At 38.0% G+C, this 20,505-nt stretch overlaps 1 protein-coding gene across 5 annotated transcripts in view; it reads right to left on the reverse strand.

Moving 5' to 3' along the window:
* Positions 1–20,296, reverse strand: part of cnn (phosphodiesterase 4D interacting protein centrosomin) — a 38,400-nt gene extending 18,104 nt beyond the window's left edge. Inside the window, exons 1-2 of one of the 5 annotated variants that reach the window (XM_033345845.2) lie at positions 20,232–20,296; positions 9,579–9,634 (exon numbers count right to left, since the gene is read on the reverse strand). In XM_033345845.2, coding sequence (XP_033201736.2) covers positions 9,579–9,634; positions 20,232–20,281 — 106 coding nt within the window. In that variant the 5' untranslated portion in view covers positions 20,282–20,296. Of the gene's footprint in view, positions 1–1,888; positions 2,123–9,578; positions 9,635–16,402; positions 17,563–20,231 lie in introns of those variants that run through there. The other 4 variants (XM_033345844.2, XM_076622010.1, XM_033345846.2 and 1 more) reach the window with 4 other exon arrangements.
* Between the last annotated feature and the right edge of the window lie 209 nt (positions 20,297–20,505).

Here is a 20,505-nt window from a genome sequence, read left to right on the forward strand (position 1 = left end):
GTCTCCTCCCTCTTCTCTTCTCTCTCGTTGCCAGTTGTCGGGAAAAATTGCAACAAAGAGTGGCGAGGTGCGATGCGCTTGTGGCGCGGTTCAACGACTCGCGAAAATTTGTATCGACCTCGCGAACGATTCCGACAAAACAGCGTTGCGACAAACAGCGCTCTGTTCGAGTCGAACACACAGCTACGGTCGGTATACGAATACGATATGAAATTTCGATAATCCTCGTTGAAAATATTCGGCAAGTCTGGTAGAATTCCATTCGACGTCGATCGAAGGAGAACGAGACAATTCGAAGGCATTCCGATGGCACGTGACCTTATACGATGCCATTGGCAGCACCGAGCCGTGAAATGAAAATCATCGAAACATAAAGGAAAGGCGAATGAAAATAACGCATCTGGACGATAGGTGCTGGTAACGAAGCGACCAACCAGCGCTCAAATTCACGCTGCCATTTGTGCTTTAATACGGTCTATTAAGCTCGGTAGTTAGCGACCTTTCTTTGTGCGACACAATTCAGCGCAAACGGGGTCCAGCATTGAGCGCATTCTGAAAGGCCCGTTGACTTTATTTTTCTCTCGATAGGATGAAATCATTCAAGGTCGAGCGAGATGCAAACAATATCGTTTAGAACGGTAAATTTCTACGATCGCATAAACATTATGTTCGATTATCACAACGAGCAATAATAAACGAAGAAGTAACTCGATATCGGTAAATGGGTTTACGTTTCTTTCGACTAGGAAAACAAAGGATAATAATAGAACATTTGGCGATGAACATCCAACGATTTATTTGCTAATACGTATGATAGAGTATTAGCTAAACTTCAATCGCAAGCAACGTTTACTTTCTGTTTGAAAATGTTAAATGAAGGTTTATGTTCAACTGTTCAACATATACCATATACGTGTACATGTTCGAAGCAATCGAAACGAAAAAATACTTCTTTTTAAGAAAAGCATAGATAATTTTAAAAATAGCAGTCACGTTATCGACGGAGCAACTCGCTGTGTTACGTAATTCGATATAAAGTTTTCCTTTCCTTTGGTACGTTTGCTCGTTGAAAAATGTCGCGTCTATTACGAAAAAATAACGCGTCGTTTTAACAAATTATTATCCATACATCGTGACAAAACGATTTTTCCATTTTTCGCCGAAAAGTTTAACCTATTTGAAAAAATGTCGAACATATCGGACCAATCGACCTCTAAATGATTCGCGCAATCAATTCGACCTATCGTCACTTTCTTAGAACACGATACGTAATAAATTTAACTACGAAGTAACATTCGCAAGTCGTTAAGTTCAATCACACGTGAAAACAACAATTGAGAAAACAGGATCGCGTTTTGAAACGCTTTGATTTATAAACCAGGTAATTTAATTTCGTCTATATACAAGAAAATCACACGCGCACACGGTTATTGCAATTTCACCCTGACGATATACATAGCAGCAGATGAGGCGTCAACACGCTAAAAATCCATAATTTAGAAGGAAAAAAAATTTAGCTCAGAGAATAGTATTTCGCGTTGGAATCGTCATACGCGCCATATACGGCGGTATAGCAATTTATCAACAGGAGCGGTTCACCCACAGTCTCAAACCACGTAATGCGAATCGTGATTAGCGGTAAATTATAAGAATTACAAGTTTATAAACGCATACAATCACGTTTATGAGAAATTTCGAACTGGACTAAGCGAACTGGACCGAACAAAACAAAGAATTCTGCTGCTATAACACGCGTGTATTTAGTAGTCGAAAGGAAGCTCCTCGCAAAGTTCGTAAGAATACGAATACTGTTACGAATATTCGCGATCTAACGATTACGTAAAAACGATACTAAACAGACGCAAGCAACATGCAAAGTGATTTTTACCGAACATAACGTGAACTTGGATTGGCCTGTCCTGGATGTTGTCGAAGGTGGTCGGAGCGTGAACGCGCGACCTACCACATCCCATGCCACGTAAAATCTTCCGTAAAACATCACATCTTACCGGCTATTGCAGAGCCGAACTAAACGCGAAAATAAAACGAACAAAGACCATTGAGTGTTCTCCGATGATATTTCGTAGGTCTTTTCGCGATCGACGTAGAAACGCTAACTGAGATAAAATGGCAAAGCAGCGCCAAAGTTTACATCGCAATAACCTACAGTTAAAATTATATCCCGAGCATATATCGGATCGCGTATAGCTTACGATACGTATAGGCAACCGTTTCAAGGATTCTCCGAGCCGCAGCTGCACGGGACAACGAATCGACAGCTGTGAAAAAATTCGTTGTTAATTTACGCTACGAATCGAGCACGATGGAGGAGCTTCGATTAATTCGATAATAGCGAAAATGACTTTCGTAATCTGTATATTTTGGAACGTTAAAGACAAACATTTTTAGGGCAAAGATATATCGTCTGGATTCTGCGTGTTTGCGCAGATTTGCGGTATATCCAACGGGTAAACGATGCCGAGATCGTTAAATTTTTCTGTTAACTGCGACAAACTTCTCGACATCTCCGTGTATATATTTTCGAAAAACGATCGTTGCTTCTACGTACCGAAAAGGAATACGTAACACGTATAAACGGAATTGCAAAGAGGAAACAGATCCTATTTCACGCTCATACGTTAGATCGATCACAGGAAGTCGTCATATCTTAACCCTAACGTGCATTTCCTCCTATAGTTAGAAGTACGAGTCCTGTTTCCACTCAAGTTCAAATGCCCTCGACGCAGTTCCTGTGCAGCGTTGAACGTCACGTGCTCTCTGCTCACGTGCTCCTACCCTCGTGAGTAGAAATTACTATGTACACATATGTTTTTAGGAAGAAGCGTAACTTAGAAAAGGAACAAGACAGTGTGCGCTATTTTAATCGTTTAATAATAGCATTATTTAATTTTGCTTCTTAATATGTAGATAGTGGACGATATTTTATATATCGATTCGTAAAATAAAATAGACCGATCGAGTTTCGTTTCGATGAAAATACCTTTTTTAAATCGTACGTAAATATCTCTGGAAACAACGAAGGCCAATTTCAGCCACTCCATTGCATTTTATCTTTTAGCTGAACAAGGTTGAAATCTTTCGAATAATCGATAATCACGTATTCGATAAACTCGCTTTCCTTTTACCCTCGATTTTGAAATTCAACAGAGCCTATCGTTTACACTTCGCGTGAAACGAGCATACCAAGCAAGAGGAAAATAATTTTTAATCGAAGAAAAAAGAAAGAAAATTAGAAATTATCCATTGAGGAATCGTCGTCCGTGTTATGAATAGCGAGTTGCCAAATCGATCTTTATTTCTGAATTCTCTTTCGTTAACTCGCATTTAAACTCAATTCCCCGTACAAACGTAAACGTATCTGTCGATTCTTTTCCAAAGAAAACATCAAATAAAAAAAGAAGGTTGATCGTTAGATTACCAACTAAAAAAATAATCTTCGACTCTGCCATGCCCCACTTTACCATCGATCGATCAAAGGAGAAGCTAACGACACCAACCTGCGTCTATTAAACCTACTTCTTCGAAGGCTATCCCGTTTCGAGATCACAAATTTTTCCAATCGTTCCATTTGCCCCCGGAGAGATCGATTCGCGACAGAAATTCAGCAACGCCCGAGCAAAGTTGCACGTCCGTTAAAACCTCTCTCCGGGCAAACCATCGGTAGCATTCGCGTCATATGCCGCGTCGTGATTCCAGGTTTCCAGGAATCGATCGGCGAATCTCAGCGATTTAGGTATCGGTACAAGTACGATATCGACTGTGAACCTCGGCTCTGTCGGCCGGACGTAGAGCTCGCGTATTTATAGATGACACATTTAGGCCAGAAGCAACGTTTCAACTATCTTTATTTTGGCAGGCCACTCTCCAGCTCTTCGGTGTGTGTCTGCTCGACCTGACTGTAATTAAAGTTACGAGAAATCGTCTTGAGCGTAAGCTCGCGCAATTGTAATTTTGCCGGTTAACGTCGGCCTATTAATCGTGGATCACGAAATTAGGAGCAGAAGAGGTCGAAACGGGCTTCGCGGTTATTTCGGGTCGCTCGAACTCGCCACCGGCATTGCGACACCGTGTACTTACATATTATGTTACCTTTGGTAACGCGCGTGTCGTCGCGGTTTCTGTGTTCGTGTCAACCGGAGACTTCTGCGACCGATATCGAATTCTGTTAATCGACTTGGCCGCCTGAATCGAGCGGAAAATAGAATTGGATTGGATTCGCGAGGGTCGGCCCGGTTATTAAAGCTTCGTCGATAGAACAACAGAAACGTCTTACGAGACGTTTTTCTATCGGCGAGTTTATGTTGATTTTCATTTTCGAAATTTCTCTCGTCTCTGCTGTACTATTTGCCAGATTTCCGATCCAACGAGGAAAGTTTATTCGCGAATGGGCACATCGACGATCAAAGTTTAACGTCCCTGTCGTGTGTGTTAATCTTAATACGTAAAAATAGCATCAGCGCTCGAGTTATCATTTAGTTCATAAAGACACTAGGTTTTCGCAGACACGTAGGCGTCTGGCTCGATCCCAATCGTGTCAAAGTATAAATGAAAATGACACGGAGGTGGTAGCGGTTCCGAAACGACTAATTAAACTGAAACGTAAGTATCCCGCGTTAGTCATTTAATTACTCACCGAACTGTGTGTGCCGCTTAACGCTACTTAAATGAATTATGATCTTATATTATTGGCAAATTGAACAACCTTGGATCCATCGTGCTAAATTATCACGAATTTTCTATCGAGAATCGAATTTTTCTATTGGAAAATTTCTATGGATCGCTAAAAAGACATATGGAGAATTTGTTCGATATCGATTTATTCGACTTTACGCGATCGTCGAGATACTTTTCAAATCGACGAAGATATCTTTCATTTTCCCTAGTTTCTAATACGAAATGGTATTCGTTTCTTGTTTTCAACGATGTTTCCTTTTTCTACAATCAGAAAAGTTGATTATCTACAGGGTAGTTGGTAACTGACGGTACAAGCGGAAAGGGGATGATTCTACGCGAAAAAAGAAATCAAAAATATAGAGTAAAATTTTTTTTTTTAATTTTTCCATCGGGACAACGATCTACAGTGAGATCCGTTGTAACGAGACGCGATAAAGAGCACGCGTACCGAGCGAAAATTCAAAGTCGATTTTCTCGAAAACAAGGACTCGAACGAAAAATTGTTATTCTATATTCTCGACTTCTTTTTTCGCGTAGAATCACCCCCTTTCCGCTTGTACCACCAGTTACCAACCACCCTGTATACATACGTATGCATAAAATACAAAAGTGACTGATTCACTCGTCAACGTTCAGCCCAAACCGCTGTGCCTAAAAACGTGAAATTTGAACAGCCCACTTCTGTCATGACGTGGTTCGTGGGACAAGAACTGGGAATTTTGAAAAATCAATTGTATTCTAAAGAGGTAAGACGGGGATGAATTTTTCTTAAAGGACAACCACGTGGCTCGTGTCCCAAGAGTTACCGAGAGATATGAACTTTTCGTTAGAAACAAACAAACACGTGTTTCAGTGTTTTTCGAAATTCAACCCTCACAGGGACCACGAAGGGGTAAGGTGTTCTTCCAAACGATGAACGTACCTCTGTGTGTATCCACTAAAGATGGGTATTTAGAATTTGGCAAACAAACTTCTCATTAGAAATAAATAAACACGCGTTTGAGCGTTTCCGGAAATTCAACTTCTAAATGGTAACAAACATAAATTATCGTAAAAAGAAATACCGAAGCCGTGGCCGAGCAGCTAGTTATTTCCTTATTGAATTTATCTACAACTTGACTTATCCGCTTCATTAGAGAAAACTTAATATTTTAGTACCGTAAATTCTTTGACAGTGTAAAGTCTGGTATATCTAATTTACAATTCTATAGCGACAACACAGAGCTTAATCGGAACAAATATCTACGTTATAATCCATTTCACGCATACCGATCGAAAACAGTCGTCTCGATTTCGATATTCTGTTTTACGTTAAGATCTCAGCGAACTCTTCGTCGCAAAATAAACCTAACGTATTTCCTATCAGTTTCGCGTATTTTCGTAAACTCCTAATTCAACAAATTTCTCGCCATCAAAGTCGCTACGAACAACCAAAGTTAATAACAACCTTCCTAGCTAACCAATTAAATCGAACAACGCCCGCAACATAAAGACTCGGGAAATCAGGAAGAATCAATACGCGAGCAGAAATAGTGGAAAGTTTGGCTACCATCGCGTCTAACGCTCGAAGCTTGGTGTTCGATGCGAATTTCGCATTCCGAGCATCGGGAGAAAGTTTGGACGATAGGAGAGTTCGACCATCTGGAGAAATAAACAACCGGTTCGCTTGGACAATGCACCGCGATGTGCATGGTGTTTTATCTAGAGGCAAGATCGTGTCGTTCAACATGGAAATCGTTCGCAAAGGTGGCGAATAACGTGCCGCAGGACCACAGGGCAACGTGTTACAGAAATAAATACAGAGTCGCGACACGTTTCTCCTACTCTCTCTCTTTCACTCTGTCTCTGTCTCTCTGGCCGCGGAACCCACCGAAATAAATGGATCACTGCTTCCTGTAATTTGAGACCGCGAAAAACATTTTTCTAGGATGCATCAAACATGTTTGTTTCGGAGGGAAAGTTACGAACTACGCTGCAAACGCATCGTATTAGCTTACGATCTTTGAAACGAACTATAGCGGCTGTAAAAGATATTTGCGCACCGAACGGTTTCTTTTTTTATCAGTTTCTACACATTTCGTTTACGCAGCGTGAAATTTTCGTAGTCGCACGAACGATTGCTATTAAACGATAGGAAATGTAACATACCGGGCCTAATCGGCTAGTACGCGAATGCTAAAATAAGCACAACTACCTTAACGTGGCCACTACCAATTCGGTAAAAGCGAGCGATATCGGATTTCTTGCAATTGCTAAAAACGCTCGAACAATAGGAGGGATTATACGCAGAAAATCGTAATGCCACTCGTAGCGACGTTGCCTCGTTTATCCGCACGTGCAACGGGCTTCGATTGAAATTTTTCGCATTGATGCGAAGAAACCGTCACGTTCGTTATAATGCCACGAACCCATCGTCGCGAATCTATCGGTACGAATCGTTCGCTAGCACGTCCGAATATTTCGCGTCGGTCCGAGGCATCGTTTAAAACGCGGACTGGGCGCAGCTGTTGTAAACGAAGAGCCGATGTTTCGCGCGCGAACGAAAATCAACGCGGCGTATGGAACGTGCGGCCACGTGCGATCTTTATCTATAGATCGCGGATCACGGAAACGTATAGATCGCGGATAGGACCGGGCCAAGATGTCGGTTGGTTCTGGCACAGATTCGTTTACCAAGGGCCAAATTTATGCGTATACCACAAAGCAACCGGGCTGATATAGCTAACTTTTGGCCATTGGCCACAGGTTCCTGGTGCTAAAGACTTTCTTTCGTCTTTTAAAACGACACGCGTATCCCTGTATTTCGTCGATTTTAGCATTCGGTATCGGTTATGGAACAGTTTGGAAGCATATCGGTGGAATTTCACGCAAAGTTTCCGTCATTGTTCGGGGAATAGACGGATTTCGTTAGAATTAAGAGGCTGCGTTCGAAACATCGGGCGTGACCACCCCTGTCGTAAACGTGAGATTACGTCTCGTCGGCGCGCGTCGCGGCGCGGCGTCTGCGTGGACGTAAAATAGCAGTAGCCGAGTGGAACAAGGTTCGTTGCCCCGTTTTCATCGCGATAGATGCAATTTGAATTCTTGCGGGCAAGATCTAATTAAAGCGAGATCGGACAAAGAGGTATTTACGATCTACGGTAATATTTATTCCAACAAAATGGTAATTCGCGCATGTCAGAAGGAATTCCCTTCGAGATCGATCTTCGAACCGACGGGTATATTTTCGTACACGAATTTAGGACGAACGATCGTTCTCCATGAGACAATCAGCTGTTCATCGACTATGACCGATGTCGACAGGGGGTCAATTGCTCGAGGGAAATAGCCAATGAAGGTAGTTTCACTAGGGAAACAGGAAGGTAACTGATCGTTCCATTGTCCGCTCCAATATCGGTGACCTCTCGCTCGAGCAATCGCTTAATTTGCAGGGACATCTGTACGCGATACGTTCATCCGATCCGGGACTATAAGTAATAAATGTAATCGGCTCTTATGCAACGATATCCTACCTCGATCACGCACCGTAAAATTGTATCCGTTCCATCCTGACGATTGATAGACGTTTGAAAATTTTAACGAGTCATTAATCGCCGATTCGTTGATCTTAACGCTTCATTTACCGAGACATTTGAAAATATCTATAGCTTTGTTATTAACGCGATACGTACTTTTTATTTCTATAGATAAATAAGTTCCATTATACAGGGTGGTTGGTAGCTGGTGGTACAAGCGGAAAGGGGATGATTCTACGCGAAAAAAGAAGTCGTACAGTGAGATCCGTTATAACGAGACGCGATAAAGAGCACGCGTACCGAGCGAAAATTCAAAGTCGATTTTCTCGAAAACAAAGCCACGAACGAAAAATTGTTATTCTATATTTTCGACTTCTTTTTTCGCGTAGAATCCCCCCCTTTCCGCTTGTACCACCAACCACCCTGTATATAAAAATATGCGTATACGTATAGAAAAAGTTGATATGTCAGAAATAACGTTATTTTCGTATATAATTTTGTAATAATGTATTTATCAGTGATCGTTGTAAAGAAAGTGGATATATCGATTTATTAGTCGCTTCAAAATTAATCGAAATATATTCGTCGTATTATACGAAACGCAGATAATGTTCCTCTACCCACGCACAGTTTATCTTACGAGCACCAAGTTTCAGTTTGTCAGTATTTTTTTATCTTTTAACAGCTGTAAGACATATTCTCTTGAATCTCGATAACGTACGTTCTTCAGAATTTCTCTTCCTCGATAACGAAAAATATTTCTCGCTTCGTTTAAAGATACGATCGCTTATTTTTGCAAGTTTTATTAAAAACGTAAAATTAGATAAGGAGTTTTCACGTAGTATTCTTAATCGAGCCTATTATTAATTCGTTTCTTTCTAACCGACAGTTTTATTAACATTTGGTATTTTGACGTTGATGGTGTCAGAGTTTCGTGTCTGTAATATTCCTTCTAACCCCGTTCCGCTGCTCCAATTTTTCTATCTCAGTTTCATACTCGTTTCAACAAACGGTAACGACACTCGATGTCTTGTAAACATTTTTACGCATAAAATTGAAATCTGATTGCTATCTTACCAATAACGAATCTTCTATTTTATCTTCAATCTTAGGAAGCTTTTTTAACGAAGCTTGTACACTGTTACATTGTATAGATATATTTACATACTTTTGTTACACTTTGAAGATATTCTGAAGAAAACAGAGAAAAGACACTTATCTCTCTTTAAAAGGTAATAATTTAGGAATAATTAGATTTGTTAATGAAAATAGTAATTTTTTAACGAATCGAATGATTCAACTGATCTTTTCGACGCTGATCAAAGAAGAATTTAATATTTAAATGCGAAATTCGAAGTTGCTACTTACCATTTATTAACGGCAGAGTTTGATTCATCGTAATGTCCTGCAGTGGCATATTTGTGCTGTAACAAACACGAAACAAAAATACCAATTAATCACCAATTAATTCATATATTGTACATGCACGCAATACAATTTCAAATTAATTCCATGGATATACGTTAATTGACATTTTCCGATAAAAGAGTAACGCAAGGAACTGCAATGTTATTTTAAAAATCGAGAATACAAAATGAAGAACAGGAAGCTTTCTTTTACGACTCCTGGAGACGATAATGAAAGTACGTCACCGAAGCTTAAAGATGGTTTATTTTTGGAATAGGGCCGAGAATGGAGCGAAGGCACGTGGTGGCTCCTGATTCCATACGAAATAGACTGTACGAACTAGACCGAATTAGATGAAACTTTTAAAAAGGATCAAGATGAAGATTGCGTTCTATTTCCAGAGCGACGATCGCTTCAAAGTAAAACATTCGATCCTAAGGACAAGGTTTGCGCATAGATAAACTATTAATCAGACGACATAACAATCGTCCGAAGAATCTCCCGCTAAAATTTCAGCTCGTTAATTTTAACAGGCTAGAATTTCAATTACTTGACACATCCGGCGAACGCGTTGTTCGATCAGGATGATATTTAATCGTACTTCTTTTTATTTCCTTTTTCCCTCATTCTCTTGATAACTTTTCATACCGAACATCCACGGGAAATCATATTCGCAGTTGACAAAAGAAAATGATTCCTTTTAGTTTTCATCGGCGATACGAGTTCCCTTAACAACGAATCAATTAAAAGAATAATCAATTAGAAGAATAGAAATTCAAGACTGAAACAGTTAATTTCGACAACTGAAATTACGTTCGAGAGTGTGAAAATTCGCGGTATGACATCCGGCGGAATTTAAGGAACGATTCGTTATAATTAAACGCGACCCAGATTTTGATTGCAATTTTCTTCGTTCTGACGAATCGGTTAGCTCGATGTAAAACTGTTTGCGTGATGTGTGACATGTCAGTGATTTATAGTTGCGGGCCACTTCAAACCGAGTTACGGTATACGAGTAGTAAGGAAATGCAGAATTTCCAGAAAGGTTTAATTTAGATTTCATCCAAACGCTATTCCTGCTGACCAGTGTTGAAATGTGAAATGAGTAATTAACGGATAATGTCTCTCCAGCGGCTTGTCACGGATTTTAACAAGTTCTAAGAGTTGCGCTATTATTCGCGCGCACCGTGCAGTCTGGAAAATCTGACCTCGCTTCCCTTCTGGGACGTCTCACGCTCAGAAATTCGTCTTAAGCATCGGTCCTCATAGACAAAGTCTCGTTCAACATTTATAAGCCGTCTATTTAATTTCAATTTCACATACGAACCTCTCAGAGTCCAAACTGATTAATTTCGCTTTTACGTAAATAGAATTCGTAGATTCCACGATGACGCGCTCTAATCATTATCCAAAGTAAATTACACGAAAACAACTCGACAAATATGGATTAGAAAATAAAACGTTGAAAAACGAATTACACGATTTCAGCTATTCAGACGTCGCGTTTGTCGACTCGACAAATTAAAGAGACAGAGAAAAGGTGACGTTTAAATAACATATTTTAAATTTACCTTACAATCTACCATTATTCGTGTCATCTACTCAGAGAAAATGAACTCGTGCAAGTCGGTACATAATTGGTTTCTTGAAAGTCGAACTAATTAATCGCGTACTTAGGTGATAAAAGTGAAAAATCGGTCGGTTCGATCTCTGAGATGTTCAGGTTTAAAATACTTTGCTAACAGCAGAAATTATTAAATACGAACAATGTATATTTCGATGAAATAAATTTCGTTCTCCTAAAAATAATACGCCGCAGAAAAACAACAACGTTGCACGCTACGACGCTAATGGTACAAATTAACGTACGCATTTGAAGCTGAAAATGACACATTGCGCGCAGAGATCCGCAGCGTGTCATTAGCGTTGTTCATCTTTTTCCATAGTCACAAAGAGACGAGGGGGAGAGAACCAGTCGTTTCTTTTAGCGACGTCTATTTAGAAGCTTGCAGTGCACGTAATCCCGTTTACCTCGCGAACCACAGGCCTGTAACCGTGGCCATCCTCTTTTTCGGCAGCACCCCAACATCTGACTCTGATATATTAAGCACTACCCCTTAGGTCCATGTAGAACTAATCCGGATCCAGACTTCTCAGAATCTCAAGACGCCTCAGAAGTTGCTCAGCCCGGAACGAACACGAGGGGAGCGAACGGACCAAAGGGTGACACTATGCTGATATTATTATTGGCCACTTTACGAGACAGGGTTGCTTTGCGTAACGAGCATCGCAGCCGCGACATCCGCCACCAGTCACAAAACGCGACTATTAATTGGCAGCGAAGGTGCTAAATTCGAAACAAAATGGAAAGTTCTCTCGATTCTCAGCTAATAAGTTTAGTAAGAGCTTTGGCTGTTGTTGTTCCTTCGCGCTCGACGTTGACAAACGATTTAAGCAAACGCGATGAGAGGATGGAAAGAAGAGCGAATTAAAGACGATGAGTCACTGATGGTTGCGGATCATTTTATTAATTATGCCAGCGTAGAATATCGTACTCAATGTTTGTTCGAGTTTAGTTTCAAAAGATCGATCAAAAGATTAAGTGATTTAAAAATTAATATTGGAATATCTAGCGAGTAACTAAAGGACTGAGATATATTAACGAAATATTTATTTTGTAAATATTAGCTGAAACGAATATTTGTTCAAATAAGTTCTAATTTTAAATTTTTGTTTAAATATTTAGAAACTAATACTCTAATAAATACTTAAAGGAGAGATTTTAATTTAAAGAATTTTATTTCCTATGTAGATTCTGAACGTTAATTCGTTATGCAGGTTTTGAGCCACGCTACGACTGCTGGAAGAATCAAAAAACGATATATCGTTGAAGAAAAAAGTTTAATTACCGAATGTTTAAGCTTATATACTTGTTGCGTGTTATTGCTACGTTTTAGCTGTAAATTCTTGTTAGTATTTCGCATAATAAATTTGTATAGTCGCGCTCTAGTCAAAATAATATTCATTGTAAAATAAAGTTGTTGTACTTTCACTAGGTAAAGACTGGAGTTTCGGTGTAAGAATTAATTAGTTGCAAACGCAGATTGCAAGCACATCGTTCGATCGTCGTCAATTATCTACGTCGTTCGTAAAACTACAATTGGTCGCAATAGAGATTCGTTACATAATTCATAACGCATTTCGTAACATGCAAACGACAGTTATTGTCGCGTTTCATGCATAAAAATCAATCAGAAACATGTCGATCTAATATAAAGCAGTTTATAAATAAATGTTTTTTACGCGATATCTCGTAAATAACGATAATTATAAACTCATCTATACGAATATCTTAATTAATTAATGCGTGTTAGTAATTCGATAGGAATAGAAACATAGAAGAAACCATTTCACTTTATGAACGCTCCTCGCGAATTTTCTATTAAAATAAAATTGATTCTGAAACTAACAAACTAAAGTTTAATCGATCGCGCTTGTTGCTTAGAAAATGTATATTTGTACAGAATCGGTAGACAATTCCTTACAACGAACTTCGTCTTTACAACGATTGATCGAAAGATTCAACAATTGACGATACTAACTTCCATCGGTACACGTTTGGTGTATGTCACCTGCGTGACAACCCAGCTTGGAAAGACGTTGATAAAGAGGAAAACGATTTTATGAAATGACCCCACACAGTTGTCGTCATCTGGCAAGATGGAGGCTGCTTGTGTAAGTAATCAATACTGGTGAGCAGATATGGTGGCATGGACCGAAAGAGAGCAGTATGTATGCAGCTTGAGCTGTAATTGCTTTTACGATAGAACTTTCTGGCGTATGGAAAATCTGGCGTTTGTTATTCTACTCGCTTTATCCTATCGTGTATCAATGGATAAATTTCTTAAAAAAAGGTGCTAAATATCTAACGCAGCGTTATTCGAGATAATAACAACCAACGGATCACCTTGTGTTTCCATTGAAAGTAATTTCGTAAATCGCGCTTTTAACACGTTGTCATCTCGCGCATTATGCCGTTGAACGATATCAGAAGAAGCGTGTATTCACATTGACGTGCAAAGTTCGCTCAATTACCGGATCGTTAAACGCGTTAACTTGCCCAGTTAAACAATTAGCTCGGCCCTGCCGAATGAAAACATTGTTTATAGAGCGGTTCAGACTAGCTGCCGTATTCTTATGGCCGTCCGAGTGGGTGTCCGGTGGGCGAAAGAGTTCATTAAGGCTTTAATGAACGCACGAGACACTTGGCGAATGTACGCGTATGTAGATTGATGCAATTCAGTCCGATGTGTCGCAATATTCGCTGTGTCACGACCTATGATAGCAGTGGATTTATATCGTCGGAAGAAAAAATAGAGCACTTTTAGAAAAAATGATTCTGTTTTCTAGTAAAGAGATACGTAGATAAAGTTCCTCGTTGAACACACGCTCTCCATCGTGATACTAAAGTATCGTAATACCAGAGAATTTACATCGTTAAAAAAAGTGCCGGCTTAACAGCGATGAGTTTACATCGATACGTACTTAAAAGGATAGCAACGAAAAGGAATCTCGTAATATGACGAAAACGCGCAAGGAATTATTATTTATCTACGTTATTGTGCAAATATAGTGTCTGGACGAAGTAGTAAATATGTATAATGAAAATGACTCGTATAATCGCAAGGTGCGTTGACCTCCTACAATCTAACATTCAACGATGCTACAGTAAGCACAATTGAATACAGCTGCATCAACTGACAATCAGACGAGTTATACTTTCTTTCTAAGTAATATTATATTTTATAATAAAGTAAAACATTATAGATAAACAAATAGGTTGAGAGTAACAATAGGTTAACGATAACCTTATACTTTGGACTTGTACGATTTTTATAAACAGTACGATAAAATTCTACGATGAATTCGATATAATTATACATCCGTATTAATAAACGAGGTAATTGTAAAAAGCATATACAGACACCTAGTAATAAATCGGAATACATAGCGGTATAATTAATTAAAATAAACGGGACTTATTCCTCTCCAACACTTTACTTTGTACGATACAAATAGCCAGCAGAATACACACAGAATCATTGTGGTTTACTTGTGACTCATTTCGTAATCGAAACAATAATTCGCGCGATATCCGTACCGGAGGGACAAATATAAACTCTTTACGGTACTTTTCCTAGCTCGGATCAACTAACAGTGGCAAGGTAAATGCCACTGTTACGATAAACGTTGAAATAAGATGTTAGAATAAATTTGTTATATATCGTAATAGATATTCTATATCGAGAATTTCTGAGAAAAAAGTCTGGTATAATAAGCTTCTTCGACAACGGAAACACGTTACAAATGTATTCATTTAAGGAATTAGAATAATTCCAAAGTGATACACGTATTTTGCCACTTAAGTCACGGAGATCTATGTGTTTGTCTCTGATTTAGAATATTTGAATCGCGTGTAGTTTACGACGGTATACTTTACATTCGACCATCCTGTTATTACGACCAATTATACGTATTTTTAATACGAAAGATAGAAAGACAGCAGTTAATTAAAACGAAAGTGAGATAAAGAGCGACACGTTGGACGTGTAATACATGTAAAATAGGCAATGATCTAACAAATGCAAAAAAATGCAGCCAGTCAAAGAGAAAGTGTGGTAAAAGTCGCGAAGATGTTAGATACGATGAACACGATACCGCGGATAAACCATATTTTTATTGCTCTCTTGAAATATTTAAGTATCTCTTTATAACTATCTTTGAATAACTCTTACGATGTTGTTTGCTGCGATGAACATTTTATTGAATTTCGGAAAAGATTACTGCCGAGAATCTCTTAAAATATGAAATAAAGATTTTACACGGTGCATTAGGACACACAGCAGACTGTAATCGAAAAATATGTATCTCGGCAGTGGGATATTTTTGTCGGAGGCCAACGATTTTCAAGTTCAGAGAACTAAAACGATGCGCTAGGGAGAAAGGAATTGCATTTAGCGGTTCCTTTGATTTTCCTGCCTCACAATGAAACATTCGATGCTGTTATTCGAAGCTGTCAAACCGAACCCTACCGTCATGCATCGAGAAACTAACAGACTAAGGTTTACCCCAAAATATTCACGATAAACAATCTAATTTTAAGAAACTAAGGGGAGACGGCATCTTTCGCGTATGTAGCTTCGATTTGCTTTGATACAGTAACGAATTTCCTCTGCCAGGCGTATTTTTAAAATCTTTCTCCTTGTAACATATTTCTCCGTATTCCATTAAAGTTAATCGCATAAAGATCAGAGAGGGAAAAGGGAAAAATATCGAGTATTGGTGGCTTATTGCCGTAAGTTGGTCGAAAATTGACTAAACGCTGTATACATGCGTTTACAGGAAAATACAAATATGGAAAAATGCACGTAATACGCGTATTATGCAAAAATATATAAAGAAAGATTACAATTACAATGAATACCATCTTCTAACATCTACGCATTGACTTTGAATTCGATGAATACAATCGCGACAGCAGAGTCCCGTTATAACGTCAACGAAATTTCAGAACGTTTTATAAAACTCGTATAAATAAAAATTTTCATGACAAACGTTTAAATACTCTTTCATCGGCCATTGTATATGTTTTTACATGCTGTGCGCAATTTGTGTATTTTTTCATCTTCAAATGCCTCGCAAATGCATAAACATCCGCGGTTTAATTATCATGCAGTTAGTAAATTAACGTGGAAACGGATCCAGGTCAATAAGCGGTTACTTACTTCCGAAACGGACTGCAAACGCTACCCCAGACGCTGGTTCTGGTCGGCGAGGGTGAGTTGTTTTGATGTTGATTGGAATATCCGTAGCCGGCGAAAAACATATTGCGGTAATTGTTCCTCATTTGCACACGAAAAATATGACTTCCCGTACGAATAGAATAGTCCTCGAATCGAATCACACGCGAAATCACGCGGCCATATATATATATATGTACAAAACAAACGTACGTAATAACTATGCACAACAATATAGTAACAAACAACGATAATAACAAGGTGAATAATAGTTTTGTGATAATGCTATGATAACTTGTACTTTCAACGGGCCTCTTTGGCACCTTTATTTGGCACAGAGCGTCACTGTACTAGAGTTCTCAAGCAAGCGTTATCAACGCAAACGTGATCCAACACCATCAAAAGCCCTCTCTCATCGGTCTTGTTAAAAAGCTATACCGAAATCCAGCGATTATTCGTGGCGTAATTCGGTAGCTCGTGACCCAATGAACATTCGAAAAAGTTGTTTTCCACAGTTTCGATTCCCACACTAAAACTGTGTTAGCACGGTCGACCTATATGCTGCTGGATCGATCAATGCAGAGATAACTCTCGCTCAAGACGACGCGTCAGATGATTCGCACTAACCGTGTCCCGATGCACTTCCTAGTCACTAAACACCTTTTCCACGAAACGCCGTTTCGAGTCTGTTTCGCGTAAACTCCTGTTCGATACGAACGATCTGAGACAAGAAAGGATCGAAACAAAAAACGAAAGCGAAAAACACAACGAAAACGCAGTCTGGCACGCGTTGAGACCACGACAAAATCACCCTGTCACTGAATCAGCAGTTTATATTTTAGCACAGTCCTTTTGGAAAATGGTAATAAGAGATTTCTCGCTGGTCGTCTGTCGTCTTCCATCGTGTCCGACGACCAAAACCACCGTCGATCGAACGTTCGTAAACTTTCGATCGCAAATTATTTGTTTTCTCGACCAAACGATGATACTGAGGGGAATTTCCAAACGCTTGGCTCGGTCAGGCGTTGCCTTTATAGATAACGATTAACGAATGTACTTTCGACGAAATGAAGACACTGTTGGATACCGCACGTGACATCACAACTCTCAACCTACTCCAGCGATAGATTGAACGCAACTGAGGCAGGCGTCGATGCGACACGGACGCGACACGGCTCACGTTCTGATCGAGGGGAGGCACGAACGGAGGGTTTAAGGTCGGAAGATTCGTGCGGCTGGTCGAGGAGCAAAACGGAGGCCTACGTATGGACCCCAGCCGAATGGGCTAGCGGCGGGCGGTGGTGGAGGGAGCCTACGGAAAGTGGTGGTGGAGCGGTGGAGCGGCGGAGCGGTGGGGTAGAGATAAAGAGTAGACGAAGAACGGAGGGAGAGCCGAACGAAACGACAAAAACAGATAGAAAAGCAGGGTGTAAAGAGCCGGAACACTGCGTACATCGGTCAAACACAGTGCCTCTCAATTGGGGGTAGATAAATGAAGTTAATGGTTATGGAAAATAATGGATTTTGAGAATAATCTTCAAGTTGGACGAGTCTGATGGTGAAAATGCAGATAACGGAGGCGGAGTCAATGAATAGCTATGAAATTAGTCATTTTATTGTTATAAAACAATTTTAAGACGAATCGTGTGTTATAAGATCAATATACATGCTACATACATATATTTTATAAGAGGTACCTCTCTTTTTGTGTTGCAAATACGATGACAAAGAATTAACATTTTACGGCTTCAGAAAAACAAATCGAATTTTCAAGATAAAAAATACAGTCTGTATAATATAACTGTATTTTTAGCGAATATTTAATTTATACCGCATACTGAACATTGTTATTCTAACTCTTCTTATATGTTTCTTTGCGTCTTCATTTTTCATTCATTTCATTTCATTTTTGTTTTACGTATTTATATAGTCTATTGAAATATTTAAAAATGCAATCCGTTTAATACATATAATATAACAATTATCAATAAACTACTGTTTCAGGAAATTTCTCTGTTTGTAACTTATTACTAAAAAAAGATTATCGATTATAAAGGCTATATCATATATTCTAATAAGTAGAACGCATTCCCTAAATATTTGAAAGTATTTATCGATAACTTAAGTACTGAATAATTTAATTAATTATTGAATTTTTCAATTATTTTAAACTTTGTATTAAAATTTATTGAAGATTACAATTATACAAAATTGTTAAGAGAAACGATTCTTTTAGATCGCGGAAATTTCATGAATTTCTGATGCGTGCTAAATATTCCTCCTTCGTTTCATCTGTCTTTTATAATTCTCCTTCTCTGACAAAAACCCATCCCATGTGGGGAACATTCGTTGAAACATAAATGCGTTCCGGAGAATTAGCGATCGCAGAAGTAAACGTTTTTCAACTGCATACAAAGAACGTAATTGTGACGATACAATACAGTTTTTATAGAAAAGTAAATATAAAGATTTATGATTTGACCCTAAGATATACATCAGCAAGCCAAGTATATGTTTGTAAATAACAGTATTACTATCTTAACATTAAAAAGAAATTATACATTGTATTCCTTAAGTACTAAAATTAGCCAAAATCCTAAACATGCATAACGAATTGTAATTCTAATTTGGAACAGTTCACGGTAGATTTGAGAACCATTAGACAATGAACTCCATCCCTATTTAGCGAGATGATTATCATTTAAATGAACAGAGAAATATGGAAAGTAGTAATTATAGCATATATATGTATATTAGAAAAAGCAATAAATAATATAGAACGTTTCAGATAAATGAATTTCATTCGTTAAATGAATTACTACAATGTGTAGTTTTAACGTTTCTTGCGTGTAGTTAGTCACGTAAAATATATCTTTATGAAAGGCATCGACAAATAAATTTCTAATTAATAATTATAAAAATTTGAAAGTTTCCTCTCACAAGAATTTTTCTCGTTTTACACAAATTCTACAATTTAATTAATATTAGCAATACAATGTTGTATTTTCAATTATCTTGAAAGTAGTCATTCTGCTTATGCATGTTTTTGATTGCAATAAACAGGAATATAATGAAATATTATTAAATAATTACATACAAATATAATTTTAGCGCTTTATCTCTATATACTATATATTAACACTAATACCATAATTATCATATATAATAATGCTTATAGCACATTGCTCTTTTTATAAAATTAAAATCATTTGTAATAATGCATGTATAACATTGTTAATTAACTTCGAACTTCGGTATTCACTTCTAACCTTAAAATTTAGTCTGCAGAAACTTTATGCATACATGCATATCATTTTTTGGATATATTAATATTTAGAATGTGAATTTTTGAGGGGGGAAAATGAGTTTAAGAATTTACAATAATAAAAACAAATTATAATGATTTAAAATTATTGAATTGTTTATGAATAGGGTACTTTACGGAGATTTGTCGGTAAAAATGTTTTCCACTATACTTATACCCTATTGAATGTACTAATGATTTTGTAAATATTACTATACATATTATGATGAAATACAAAATGCAAACAAATAACCAAAATTAACATAAATTATTTCTAATTCCTTTTCTTTTTAATTTTACAGTTACTATAGACTGTTTTACTAGACCTGTATAAATTATTTCAAGTACATCAACAATATATTAATCTCTCTTCAAGTTGTAAACAATACTATTACAATATAGGCATACAATATATTATAAAATAGCGTGAACAAACGTGTGAACAAAGACCTCCAACTTTGAAAGACAAAAATAACATAGCACGATATGCAAAGCCATAAATTTACTTACGTATCAAAATAATTTGTCGTGGCAGCCGTTTCATCCATAAAATCCTCCATTTTTTATTTAATTTCACGATGCACATTAGCAACAAACAAACAAAAAACAAGAACTTACATGCACTTTCAAACCGTCAAATTTAAAAACTAATTCTCAATATTTCCACTGTACGCGCTAAATGCACGCTCTATATTTTTCTACGTCAGTCCTACCAATGTTACACATTTACGTTTAACATGAAAATAAAAATGAAATGTTCCTAGTATAACGACAATTTTATGAG

Source organism: Bombus vancouverensis, chromosome 10 (assembly GCF_051014615.1).
Source record: "Bombus vancouverensis nearcticus chromosome 10, iyBomVanc1_principal, whole genome shotgun sequence".
Lineage (NCBI taxonomy): Eukaryota > Metazoa > Arthropoda > Insecta > Hymenoptera > Apidae > Bombus > Bombus vancouverensis.